General features: G+C 54.6%; 4 protein-coding genes and 1 non-coding gene across 5 annotated transcripts; 1 reads left to right on the top strand and 4 right to left on the bottom strand.

The window, feature by feature from the left end:
• Positions 1-479: 479 nt before the first annotated feature.
• On the bottom strand, positions 480-795 carry CONPUDRAFT_159407 (uncharacterized protein; the record flags this gene model as incomplete). The annotated part of the gene is made up of 2 exons (XM_007776499.1): positions 480-647; positions 718-795. The coding sequence occupies 2 exons, from the start codon at positions 793-795 to the stop codon at positions 480-482; spliced, it is 246 nt and encodes an 81-aa protein (XP_007774689.1).
• A 739-nt stretch (positions 796-1,534) lies between these two features.
• CONPUDRAFT_t122 lies at positions 1,535-1,661 on the bottom strand. The gene has a single exon. It is a non-coding gene; the product is annotated as a tRNA-Ile (tRNA).
• An 88-nt stretch (positions 1,662-1,749) lies between these two features.
• CONPUDRAFT_132203 (uncharacterized protein) lies at positions 1,750-2,799 on the top strand. The gene is made up of 6 exons (XM_007776498.1): positions 1,750-1,795; positions 1,897-2,166; positions 2,244-2,294; positions 2,363-2,428; positions 2,490-2,555; positions 2,608-2,799. The coding sequence occupies exons 1-6, from the start codon at positions 1,784-1,786 to the stop codon at positions 2,653-2,655; spliced, it is 513 nt and encodes a 170-aa protein (XP_007774688.1). The 5' UTR covers positions 1,750-1,783; the 3' UTR covers positions 2,656-2,799.
• Positions 2,800-2,947: 148 nt separating this feature from the next.
• Positions 2,948-8,246, bottom strand: CONPUDRAFT_66296 (Oligoxyloglucan reducing end-specific cellobiohydrolase; the record flags this gene model as incomplete). Its single annotated transcript, XM_007776293.1, has 15 exons — positions 2,948-3,191; positions 3,264-3,563; positions 3,628-3,737; positions 3,792-3,883; positions 3,946-4,393; positions 4,456-4,803; positions 4,859-4,960; positions 5,016-5,615; positions 5,664-5,958; positions 6,019-6,372; positions 6,458-6,820; positions 6,875-7,560; positions 7,615-7,818; positions 7,902-8,036; positions 8,094-8,246. The coding sequence occupies 15 exons, from the start codon at positions 8,244-8,246 to the stop codon at positions 2,948-2,950; spliced, it is 4,434 nt and encodes a 1,477-aa protein (XP_007774483.1).
• A 3,434-nt stretch (positions 8,247-11,680) lies between these two features.
• On the bottom strand, positions 11,681-12,367 carry CONPUDRAFT_85524 (uncharacterized protein). The gene is made up of 2 exons (XM_007776497.1): positions 12,230-12,367; positions 11,681-12,171 (listed from the first exon to the last, which is right to left on the bottom strand). Exon 2 carries the CDS (start codon positions 12,148-12,150, stop codon positions 11,758-11,760), a length of 393 nt encoding a protein of 130 aa, XP_007774687.1. The 5' UTR covers positions 12,151-12,171; positions 12,230-12,367; the 3' UTR covers positions 11,681-11,757.
• Positions 12,368-12,809: the final 442 nt, after the last annotated feature.

The raw sequence follows: 12,809 nt of genomic DNA, 5'->3' as shown, positions 1-12,809 counted from the left end.
GCCATTCAGAATTCAACGTTCGAGTGATCTGTGTGGAAGAGAACGGTTGGTTCAAGTAGGCTTTGCTACCACTACAGCAGCAGGCAGTCGCATAATATACTCATGGGGCGAGAACACTGATGATAGTACTACTGCGGTGCGGGTCATCATGGCATATGTTGCGTTGATAGTGGATATCATGGATTGATTTTTACTAATGAAGGAGATACCAGAGCGTGGAGAAGGTATAAGAGTACTCCGTTTATGGAACAACAGAGCGCTGCAGAAGGCGGAAGGAAATATAACAGTGTCTGATGTATTGGGTATAAGTAAGCTCAACCCTCTTGACCTCCGAACGATGTCTCCACCACGCTATTCGTGACTCCGACGTGAACCCACGTCGTTCTCTCAACCTCTCTTAGGCCAATTCACTGGAAAAGACGCATCGGCATGAGAAATACGGCCACCGATACGGTTAGAGTGACGTACCTTGAAAAGCTCTAGATCTGCTCTCCAAAGGGATAAACGACCTCGCCCACACCATTCACCCAGGGACTGACGATAGGCCCTAACGGAAGGTCGCCAAGCAACTGACGCTTCGCTACCCCCGGTACAGCGGGAGGCGATGGTGTTGGGATTGGAGGCGACGCAGGCAGTTCCGCTTGACGCTGGAGAGTATCATAGGGCGACGAATATATTAGGTCGCGTTTAAGACGCTGAGATGAGGATTGTACACACCTTGACCACCGTTGGAGGAAGTGCAGCGACGACGCTTACGGCCGCGAACAGGAAGAAGACTTTGGAGAAAGACGGCATCGAGATGGGGAGAAGAGTGAGTTGGTTAAATTGGAGTTGCACGAAGTTGCGATGGGCTTTGTCTGAGGGAGGACTGCCTACTTATATCCCTCAAAAAAGCGGAGTTTTCTCTCTATGTTCAACTCCGATTTTTGCTCACAAGAAGCGAACCGAATAGTGATATTAGCAGCAGCATACACGATGTCATATATGTCAAAAATTCCACTCCGCGTCCGGCGGCCGAATAGTACCGTTAGAATCATGTAGTCGACGTCCCAAAAGTGCCGCTAATGTCGGGAGTGCCCTTGAGTGTTTCTGAGTCTTTGCGCTCAAGACATGTCAAGAACAAAGTCCTTTAACTCGCATGTGAGAAGTTCTCGCATACCTGCTCGGTCCTGTTATATACGCAGGTACTCGCGCAACGTCGGGATGCAGATAGAACTGTATATGGCTTGGTAGAGCATTAATTATTTATGCAGAATATACCGCCTTTGATGTGAAAGGGGCAAGGACCACTCCTTTGCCTAGGTCCGCAGCTGGGGGAATCGAGAAGAAAGCTAAATCATGGGATGGGGAGACCTGCCTCCTGGATGAAATTTGCTCGAGCTAACTGGAACAATTTCGTTCGTATCTGAGTGCACAGGCCAACGGCTCGTAGGTGTAAAAGTGCCCCTGGCATGTTGTGATGAAGGACTCAATGGTTGTGCTGGAGTCCAAAGCTCGAGAATGAAGCCAAATTAAAGGCAAAAAGTGAAGTAGCTGGCCAACGTGGGGATCGAACCCAAGACCTTCGCGTGGACCGGGCAGCAATCACTGTGGAGGGGGCTACACGATGTTTGGCTGCACAGATATTAGCACGACGCTCTAACCAACTGAGCTAGTCGGCCGCTAGTCAGGCCTTCAGGGGTCCCATGTTAGTCAACAAGTCATTTGCCGGCGCTTGCGCGCGTCTCTGCACGTCGCGTCTTTGCTCCTCTTTCCCTCCCCTGGTCTTACCCACCTGCCCGCCATGTTCTTCATCGTAAGTGAAGCCCTCACCACGTCTATCCGCATCCTCTCAATATCAGCAACTCTTCTCACCACCCACTCTTCCACCATGCTACAACACGAACGCATCTCTAGAAAGAACTCACGCACACGATCCTCCTCCACCCATCCTACTTCGGCCCGCGGATGACCCAGTTCCTCGAGTCGAAGCTCTACGCCGATGTCGAGGGGACATGCTCGGGCCAGTTCGGATATATCATCGCCGTCGTCTCCATCCTCGACATCGGCCGCGGCATGGTCCTCAGCGGCAGCGGCCAGGCCGAGTTCGTCACCCGCTACCGCGCTATCGTGTTCAAGCCGTTCAAGGGTGAGGTCGTCGATGGAGTCGTCAATAACGTCAACAAGGTGTGCATGCTTCATTGCGCCTTCGGCTAGACAGACGTACCTGGGCGGGAGCTAAGCTTGGGATTCGTGCGGACTAGATGGGCTTCTTCGCGGATGTGGGGCCATTAACGGTGTTCGTGTCGCACCAGGTAAGCCCCGCCCTTTCTCATCCACTCCTCCTCTCCCCACGTCTGACATCCTCCTCTTCTCGTCCTAGCTCATCCACCCCGACCTCAAATTTGACCCCAACTCAAATCCCCCATCATTCGCTTCGGACGACCAGGTGCGTCACCCTTCCCTTGCATCCGCTATGACCCATCCGAGTCGACGTCTTGCACCCACAGATCATCGAGAAGAACACGCGTGTACGGGTAAAGCTCGTCGGGACGCGTGTAGACGCTACGGAGATTGTATGTCCCATTGCCTCAGCTATCCATAACCACACTCACCCAGTTCTGTCAGTTTGCAATAGGAACTATCAAGGAGGACCACCTCGGCGTCATTGACTAAACTTGAATTCAAAACTTTTCCGGGGACTGGGACCGGGAAACCACTACTCACGCTTTCATGTACTTGCTATGTTGTTACCATACTAATGTCGCACTAGTCTAACTCATCTGCATCCTCTGGCCCATGGGTCCTGCAATAAACATTGAGGGAGCGACGTCAAACGCCATGTTGAGAGTAAAGCAAAGAATCAATGAATTACGTGTGTAGCATAAATACAAGTTGTGTCTACCTATTCCAAACTCTTCTCCGTCTCTTCGCGTCCACACCCTGTTTCACTTCTACGAGGAACCATCTATTCCTCGTCCTCGAACCTCAATATCTGCGCATCCTCGTCCACAGGGATGTTCCTGTAACCCCTTCTTGACCGGATGCGCAAGTCAAGATTCGACATGCGGGACGCAGTATACTCCCATGCAATGCCCGCGAGGCCAATGAGGAAGTACGGAACACTCGCGAGCGTCGCGAGCGCCCCAGAGTCGCCGTCGAATGGACGGTACATCGGCATACGCTCGCCGCCTCCGGGCAAGCGGATCGTCCTGTAACGCACACGAAAACGCATGAGCATACGAGTATCCATCCGCCATGGACAAAGAATTAGAAAAACGCACCCTCTCGCCATCCCACTCTTCTTGTACCACCACCACGTCAAGGTGCCCGTGACCGCAAAGGGGAAGATGAGAACCCAGAACCAGAACCAGAACCCGTGTGCGCGGATACCGGGACACACGTGCGCCGCGCCGCGGTCGGGGCGCTCGCCGCCGACGCACGACGAGTAGGGGATGCGCCGGTACGGCGTGCGGTCATACCAGTAGTCTTCGTCGTCCCGGCATGAATCGTCCGACGCCAGGGCTGTTGTGCCGGGCACGGGAACGCAGTCGCCCCAGTCATCTTTGACGTAGTTGAACTCGCTGAGAGGACGGATAGTGTGTTAGGTCCTAAATATAAAGAGAAACAAAGGACGAGAGGACGCACCATTCAAAGTCGTCCATTGTGCATGCGCATTCGCGCTGGATGGACTCCTTCACCTTCTCCCGCTTGCCGACGACACAGTTGGCGTCGCGTTTGCGACGGTGATATAGAGTCTAGATAGACGTCAGTCATGTTCTTTTGCCAAGGGCAAGGAAATGGGGGCTTACCTGCCGGCCGAACAAGCATACTTCGTTCCGCTCCTCACTTGGACTCCACAACTCAAAGTCGTCCGCCCCCGGGTTGTCCAGATCCAGCACACCTGAGAGCAAGCATTCCATCAATCAATTATAGCCAACAGGGAGAACCAAAAGGACCACCCACACTGCTTATGCGTCAAACTCGTAAAATCAATATACACCATCGTGCTCCCGCTCCCGCCCACGCTCCGCGCGAGCAACATGAACTTCCTGCTCGTGTCCTCCGGCACAGTCACAATACTCTGCACGCGCATGCGCACGTCGCTGAACTTGTACTCGCGCCACGTCTGCCCCTCGTCCGTCGTGAACAGCACATGGTCCGTCGGCTCCTCGTCGTTCACGACCACGATCAGCGCGCCGCTGTCCCCGAACTCCCACAGGTGCGCGTCCTTGTGCACCTCCTCCCACGTGAACCCGCCGTCGCGCGAGAGGAAGGTCGAGGACTGCGTATACGGCGTGAGCACGTCGCCGACGTTGCCGACGCCCATGATCACGCCGACGACCGAGGGCGAAGAGAACGTCGCGCGCGCGTCGGGGCGCTCCGTGTAGCCGTGTATATGCAGCGCACAGGACTGCAGGATCCGTATCAGTAACCGTGACCACATCTAGATGGACGTAGGAAAGGCAAACGCACCGTCGCACGACACTCGTACGGCTGCCCCAACGAGTCCGTCTTGGGCGGCTCGAGCGGCTTCCACGTCCCGCCATCATTGTGTGTGATCCTCGATTGCAGCACCTTTCGGCCCGTAATCGCCGCCTCGGCCGGGTTCGCCACGATATTAACGATAGCGATCCCGTCGAGCCCGATGAGCTTCTCAAAGTCGACGTAGCCGAGCTCGTTGCGGTTGACATTGCTGAGCGAGACGCCAAAGTACGTGCCGTTGCTGTTCGACTTGAGGATCGAGCCCCAGGGCGAGGGCCAGTCGTGCGTCGTCATGTGCAGGAAGATAGACATTGTGCTCGACTCGAGGACGGTATACGCCTGTTTTTGTGTGCGTTAGTATCCGAACGAAGTAGGCAACGAAAGATGCGCGTACGTGCGTAGCGTCAGGGCGGAACATGGGCGGGAACATGCCCGTCGCGAACGTCCGCCCGTCCAGGGAGACCTGCAGATCCAGCGCGTTCTGTCTTTGCAAATACTGCAAACACCACCGTCAGCTCATCCACCGCCCAACAAATAAAGAGCCCACGCACCTCCGCCACAATCAAATACTCGGAAAACTTCGTAAACCCAACCACGCGCTCAAACAGCATCCGCTTCTTCTCAAAATACTCCGTCCCGCCCACAAGCTGCATCGCGTTATTGTCCTGATTAAACGTCACCTGCGCGCCCGCCTTGTCGCGCCAGCTCTCGCACAGAATCTGCGTCGCATCGATGCGCAGCTCCTCGTCCCGCGCCCACTGACACGTCCGCACATAATCCTCGACAAAGCGCCAGTCGCGCCCGTTGTTCCAGCTATACTGCGCCTGCGCGCGGCAGCTCTCGCCCCACCCGCCCACGGTGTCGCACCCGACGTTGCCCGTCCAGATGAGGTAGTCCGAGCGCGGCTGGAACTGCAGCACGTCCGCGCGGAACGTGTTCGGCGGGGACGGCGCCGTCATCGGGTTCCATGAGCGTCCTTGGTCCGTCGTCGTGTAGAACTTGGTCGTGTCTGTGACGAGGTAGGCGCGGTCGTGCGTGTGCGAGTGCATGTAGAACACGAGGAAGCGGTCGCCCGGGAACTTTTGCTCCCAGGTGTAGCCCTCGTTCGAGGACTGCCAGATCGAGTAGTCGTCGAGCCGGACGAGGATCGTCTGTGGTCCACGGGTGTGTTAGCGCCTGCAGCGTGATTGAGGGGGGACAATACGACGTACCGAAGATTCCTTGAAGAATTCGTGCTGGACGACCTTCCCCGGGAACTCAAAGACAGAGTGCACGACCTCGCCCTCGGCTGGTTGCGCCTCGGAGCACTTCTTCTCGACGAGCGCATCCTTGGCGACGCCTCGCCCACGATCACACTTGTTGCCCGGAATGAGGCGGTATCCCGACGAGCCCATGTACGTCTCGTCCTGTCTCCCCGTCGTGCACTTGTCGCTCGGCACGCGCTCCGGGCCCGACGGCACACAGCCGTCCCCGCTCCGCACAAAGTTATAGTCACTACAAGCACACCACATCGTCAGCCCTTCCTACCACACCAAAGAAGAACTAAAAACGCACCACTCGAAATCATGATCCTCGCACGCACAGCTCTCCTCCTCCAACACCGGATCCTTGAACTTATCCCCCACATAACAGTCTGCGTCCTGCTTGCGCCGCATATAATACTGCTTCGTGCCCATCAGACACTCCTTGTCCGCCGCAGAGCGCGCGTACCACCGCTCCATGTCGCCGTCGCCGCACTTGCGCGTGCGCGTGCCCGCAAAGTCGAGGAACACGACGGCGTGCCGGCCCTTCCCCGCCTGCTGGTCCTCACGCGCGACCTGGCCGAGCAGCACGAACTTCTGGGAGGTCGAGTCCGAGATAGTGGTGAGGTAGCGCGAGCGGATGCGGATCGGGAGTGTGTATGTTTTCCTAGGGTGACGTGTACGTCATCAAGATGGGCTCGCAGAAGGAAATGGAAGAGGGAGAGAGGACGAGGCTGGGGAGGGGGACTCACCAGTTCCGCCCAAAATCGACCGAATACACCACCTCCCTCGTCGCCTCCTCGTCGTTGACCATCACGAGCACACTCCCCGAGTCCCCGAACTCGTACATGTGCGCGTCGGGGTGCACCATGCGCCAGCTGAGCCCGCCGTCGGTCGAGAGGAACGTGTCGCACTCGTCGTACGGCTTCAGCGAGGCGCCGACGCTGCCGACGCCCATGACGAGCCCCGGGGCCGGAGACGAGAACACGCGGCCGAGGTTGCGCGAGTCGGTGACGCTGTGCAGGTGCAGCGAGCAGGCGTCCGTGTCTGACGGGTTGCACCCGATCGAGGAGCCGTCGTGATTCTGGGAAGGGGCACGGAGCGGTGTCCAGGAGCTACCTGCAAGCGGGTTAGATGCGTGTAGGGAAAGGATGGGAAGGAGGAGGGACGCACCATCGTCAAACGTGATCACCGACTTCAACTTCTTCGGCTCATGCTTCCTCTCCACATCCTGCGCGTTCGAAACCGTGTTCGCAATCCCGATCCCCTCGACGCCATAGATATTCTCATAGTCCACATAGCCCGCCTCGTTCCTATTCGTGTCCCGCAGACTCTCGACAAAGAACGTCCCGTTGCTGTTGCTTACGAACAGCGTGCCCACCGCCGCCTGCGTCTGCAGGATCACGTCGACCGCGAGCGAGTGCACGGTGCTCTCGACGATCGTGTACGCGTTCTCCCGCAGACTCGCCGAACTCGCGTGCGGGAACTGCGCACGCGCCCACTCGTTTGTGTCCATCGTCACATAGAGAATCATCTCGCCCGTGTTGCTCGCTTCGTCCCTGATAGCGACGACCGCGAACTTGCCGACGATGGCGAAGGCGGTAACGCCGCGCGCTTTCTTGCCGATCCCGAACTCCTCGAGCTGGAAGGTCTTGTAGTCCGCGGTCGAGTAAAGTCGTGATGACTGGATGGAGTGCATGCCGCCGAGGGTGGATGCGTCGAAGGCGACGCAGAAGACGCGGTCCGGGTGCGCGTCGTGCTTGAAGTCGGAGGTACTGTGTGCAAAGACGCACCGAGCAGTGTCCTGGCGCAGCAGCTGCGGAGGCGAGTCGAACGCGTCGAGGGTGTAGTATGTCTGCAGAGTCGGTAAATCACACTGCATAAATATGAAGAATGAGAGAGAACGCACGTCGTCCCTGCAGCTCTCGCCGAACGGACCCCAGCTCGTGCACTCTGCACCCTGGTAGAGGATGTTGCCATACTTGGCCGGATCTGAGTGGAAGGAGAGAGGAACGGGGGTAAATGCCATCTTGACTGGGACGTCGAAGGATCGCCAAGTCTTGCCGCGGTCGCTGGTGCGGTAGTGTGTCTTGCCGCTGGTCATGACGAAAGCCTGAAGAGGAGAGTTAGTATCTGTCAGGTCTGCAACTCAATGTCAAGGGAAGAGAGAGATATCTGCATGAGCAAGTGACTCACGTATTTGTTGTCAAAGGGATGCTCGATGAGCATGGCTGCTTCCCCCTGAGGAATGTCCGCAGCCCTGTCCCAGCTCTTTCCCTCATCCTGTGAGATGTATATGTTTCTGTCCGCCAAATCATGGTAAAGCACAGTCTATCAATAAAGGTTCAGTAAGCTCCAAGATATGTTCAAGTGAACATGTGTACGCACAGAAGAGTCGTCAAAGAAGAATAGCTTAGCCGCCGAGTTGTCAAAGTATGATATGCTGTCTTGCGGGTCCTGTGCGAGTGTGAGGCCTGCCAAGAAGAAGGATGCTAGTAGTGCTGCCCATAGCAAAAGGGCTGTCCTGTGTATTGGGGACATGGTGGGTGGAGGAGAAAGAGAAAGATTGGAGCAACACGTATGCGCCGGTGTCCTCGCATGAACATCGCCCCCGCAGTCCCGCGTCTGGGCGTCTAATCTATCACCGTGTCCACAATTTCCCTTTTCTGGTCACTCGGACAATTATCTGAACCGCGTTTCGCTCCTTGCTCGCAACCACCTCGGTGCCGTTGCTACCAAGACGACAATGAGTTTTTCAACGTTCATCCAATTTCATACAGCCCCGAATGCACTCAGCCATTTGTCCATCTTCATGTGCAAGCCCAGATCGAGTGCTAGCTGGTCCTAGCTTATCAGATATCTGTCAAGCTCAGGTGAACAAACGAGCCATGCTCCCTCGTATCAACGATATCAGCCTGACCTCCCCATCTGTTACCAGATCCACCTTTTTGGCTCTGTCGCATTCAAGCGCCAAAGCCTTTTATCGTTGCTGCACACTCGGAGACACTTGTCACTATAGTCTACCCAGCAAACGCGTACCATTTACCCTCCGGACGTTTCTGTAGTAGTGTGCTCTACTCTTTCCGGCAACGTTCACTATTACAAACACGAAAGGAGAATAAAGTACCTGAAAGTTTGCCGACTTAGAGTGCGTGATTCACGGCCAGAGGGTTTACCAACTTTTGTAAGTGGAAGTTGTGAAAGCTTCGCTGATTCACCATCAAGTCAATTAACTCTTGCGAAATAATATAGTGGTACAAAAGTATACGCTACTCGAGAAAAGAAAAATGCCAGCATCCAGACAAGAATTCTTGCAGGTCTCGGGTTAACCTTGGTGGCTCTCCGAGTCATCGGTAACGTCTGTTTCTGAAACGAATGAGACACCTTTCATGGGCTGATCTCGGTCCAGCGTGGTGGGAACACTCAACTACACGGGATTGGGTTACACTCTAAGACACACTTGATTCCCTCCAGGGCGCGGTTGTCGATGTCGAGGAGATAAACGCGCTTCTTTTCGACTGCGCCACCCCATAGACGAATGACAAAATCACATAGGAACGCTTATTCAAAACGCAAGGTAGTTAATCGCACGCTGAGCTTCGGAACAACATCATCAGCCACGGTGCGTCCTCGAGCGACCAGATCATTTATCCTCCCGTGATACGCCTTGCTAGCACTTGCCAGCTCGCCCTCAGCACACCGCATGCACCTTCAGCGGATATATGCCCAAATCCTCGGAATACGTGCAGGCATGCCGGAGATTCGGGCCGTCCTTGCCGAGGATGGAGTACGAAGTGCTCCTCCAAGGCATTGCGTGCGGCTACCTCGCGGGTTGGTCCGGGATTGACACCACTCCATGCGAAGGCGGGCCCAGTAACATTCTCCCCCCGCAACATGCACATGGCTACCCTCTTGATAAGAATATAAGCATCGATGTCTTCAGCGATCTCCAGAACGAGCAGATTATCCAGCGTGATGGAATCGAGCAAGTCGCACGTATTCCATCGACGTATGTAATGGAAAATTCCAAAGCTACAATGCGAGATAAATTATGGACCCACAAGCGTACACAAATAGTATAGTTTTAGGTAAAACATAGCATGAGCTGCCTCGAAGCCTTCCGTCAATTCTTCAACGCAGTAAGGAGGTAGCGTGTCTCACAGGTGTGACCTGTCATATGATTATGCTCTTAATCCAGGCGCACGAGGCACGAAACATATGTCCACGTTGTTGGCGTCGTTAACTCAAAGTCGTGGCAAGGCATGTCCGGTAAGACAAGAAAGGCATATGGTGGGATAGGTGGCGCTATAAGGCAACAGGAAGAATTAGCATACTAACCCACCTCTGGAGATGGCTCGAGGGCTCAGCTACATAGCTAGTTGCAACTCGTCGACTCCGGGGAAGGCATGCAGATGACGGGCCATAAACCACATAGGTTTATTTTCTGAGGCAACGGATATGCGTGAATGTGATTGATTGAGGACTACTTTGTAGATGTTGAATGACGAAAGGCTAGTGTATAAACGCGAGAACTATGATTATTTCATGTCCACATTAACACGAATCAAAAGCGTGTCATTAGTTGACAAAGGGCAACGAAACTAACTCGCTTCAAAAGGCCTAGCTTTGGCGAGTTGCACGCCGGGGGGCAACTGTCGTTTCCGTCTGGGGATTTTGAACCAGAAACTGTCCATCCCTGGGCGCTCTAGGTGGCAAATGGCTCCCTCAACGATGCTGAACCGTTCTTCGCCAGCGGGAATCTGGCTCGGGGCCATCCCAGAGTTGAGCTCCCAGCTGTTCATCGTACCACCACACAGCATCGTCATGGAACCAGGCACAGGTTCGACATTGATCACCCATCCCGAGGGTGTGTTGACGGCAGCCTTGGTCTCGAGATTGTAGAAGTCGAGACAGAACTGGCCGAACGACTCCATGTCACCGTCGTAGAGCCGGATAACGAGGGGCTCAGAGCCAGGAATATCGATCAACTGGAGGCCATCTATCCTGCCCAGCCGCGGTTTGAACTGTGGTAGAGTTCGCCAAGGCTTAGCGGGGAATCACGGAGAAGAAATGTAGACGTACGCCCCAAGCCATAGGCTTTTGCCCGAGGTCCATCAACGCGTCCATCCTCGCGTGATGAGCACGGATCCCTTCCTCCACTGTTTCCTCTGTATAGCCTCGTTTGAGCATGTCGGCCCTGAGTTTCTCGTCGGAGGAGCTGGCTTGTGTCGCTAGCTCATATCCTATCCTCTCGCACCAGTATGCCTCAAACCTATTACGTGGTACAAAGTCCTTTTTCTTTGGCTGTATCTCCTTCAAAGGCTCTGACACCTCCAGAGGCTGCAAACTCGATCGCTCCCGAGCCTTGCCCTTCGATGAACTTGCCGAGTCGCGTGATGAGTGCTTTGGAGCCCTATCTACCTGACAGACCGAATCATGCGTGTGTTCTGATGAAAAGCCAGGATAAAATACCTTTGATTTTAGAGTCTGGGCGCGTGGCATGGGACTTGGGGTCGGGTGGTTGACCTCTGGTTGAATTTCGAGGCACTGCGCGGTACGCGTCGCACTCCTTGGACGCGCGCTCGTGATCTGATTTTGCGTTCGGTCTCCGCTTCAACTCCATAAGCGCCACATAAGCGCCAATTTGCTAGCCGCTAGTCAGTTGGCTGGATAGGATAGGATATCATTTGGCATTACTGTAGACGCAAGTGCGCAGTCATGCAACAGACATTAACTACAGTACGGAGAGCCCGAGGCATCAGGATGATGCGTGCATGATGGACCGAGTTTTACCAACTGCTCTTGATCGTTATTACGGTGTCTTACTTTCCGTTTCCAAAGAGTCAACGTTCTCGTAGCAACATTAAGCGGTTAAGTGAATTCTGAAGGAAGCATCATTGTCTGGGTCCTTTTGACGAGGATAGCGTTTTTAGTTGGGTATTACGTTATCCGTACCATCGTTATGTCATGATAAGGGGGATGTTACCGTACTGAACAAAAGCGCATGGCTCGTCAGAGTCGCAATATTGTGATGGTGTAAGTCTAACTAATGTCATAATGGTCTCGCCTTCAAAAGGTGTACACCAGGGGGTAACTGCCGTGTTCTTTTGGGAATCTCGAACCACAAAGTGTCCATCCCTGGACGTTCTAGCTGGCACACAGCTCCTTCAACAATGCTGAAACGTTCCTCACCAGCGGGAATTTGCCCCTGTGACATCCCGTGATTCCGCTCCCAGCTGTTCAGCGCACCTGAACAAAGCATCGCCATCGACCCGGCCTCAGGTGTGACGTTGATGACCCATCCCGAGGGCGTGTTAACGGCCGTCTTAGTCTCGACGTTATAAAAGTCGAGGCAGAATTGGCCGAACGACTCCATGTCGCCATCGAAGAGACGAATAACGAGGGGTTCAGAGCCAGGCAGATCGATGGCTTGGAGGTTATCCATCTTGCCTGGCCGTGGTTTCAGCTACCGTAGGGTTCGTCGATATTTAGTCGGGAATCGCAATAAAGAAAGGCAGACGTACACCCCAAGCTTTAGGCTTTTCCCCGCGCTCCATCAGCTCATCCCGTCTCGCGTGGTACTTGCGAACCCCTTCCTCTATATTTTCCTCTGTGCAGCCGAAATGGAACAGCTGAGCCCTGATTTGCTCATCGGTGGGTGACATCCGCGCAGTCTCCTCAACGCCCAAGACCTCACACCAGTGCGCCTCCCACTTATCACGAGGTACAAAGTTCTTGTGCTTTGACTGCGACTGTTTTGGCGGCTGCAACACATCTAAGAGCTGCGATTCTGGTCGCTCACGAGGCTTGTGCTTCGTCGGGCTCCGAGCCGAGTACGTCGGACTCCGATCTTTCTAGCAGACAGGTTACTTATGCCTAGTTTGCGAGTATAGGTCGAGTGTATAGACATACCTTTGGCTTTTGTGTTGGTTCTCGTGGCATGAAGGTTTGCAGATGAGGAGCTAACGTCGTTGCCGAAGGAACGCGTGTAACGCGTCAAGAGACGCGTTGCTCGTGGCTTTTCTCAAACTTGCACGTGATCTCATTTTTACTTCCCATCGACTCGCAACATCCTCGCGTTTCTATTCTACTCGACAAATTTTC

The sequence above is a fragment of the Coniophora puteana genome (genome assembly GCF_000271625.1).
Source record: "Coniophora puteana RWD-64-598 SS2 unplaced genomic scaffold CONPUscaffold_17, whole genome shotgun sequence".
Classification (NCBI taxonomy): Eukaryota; Fungi; Basidiomycota; class Agaricomycetes; order Boletales; family Coniophoraceae; genus Coniophora; species Coniophora puteana.
Note: the sequence above shows the minus strand (reverse complement) of the source record. Positions and strands in the feature narration are given on the sequence as shown.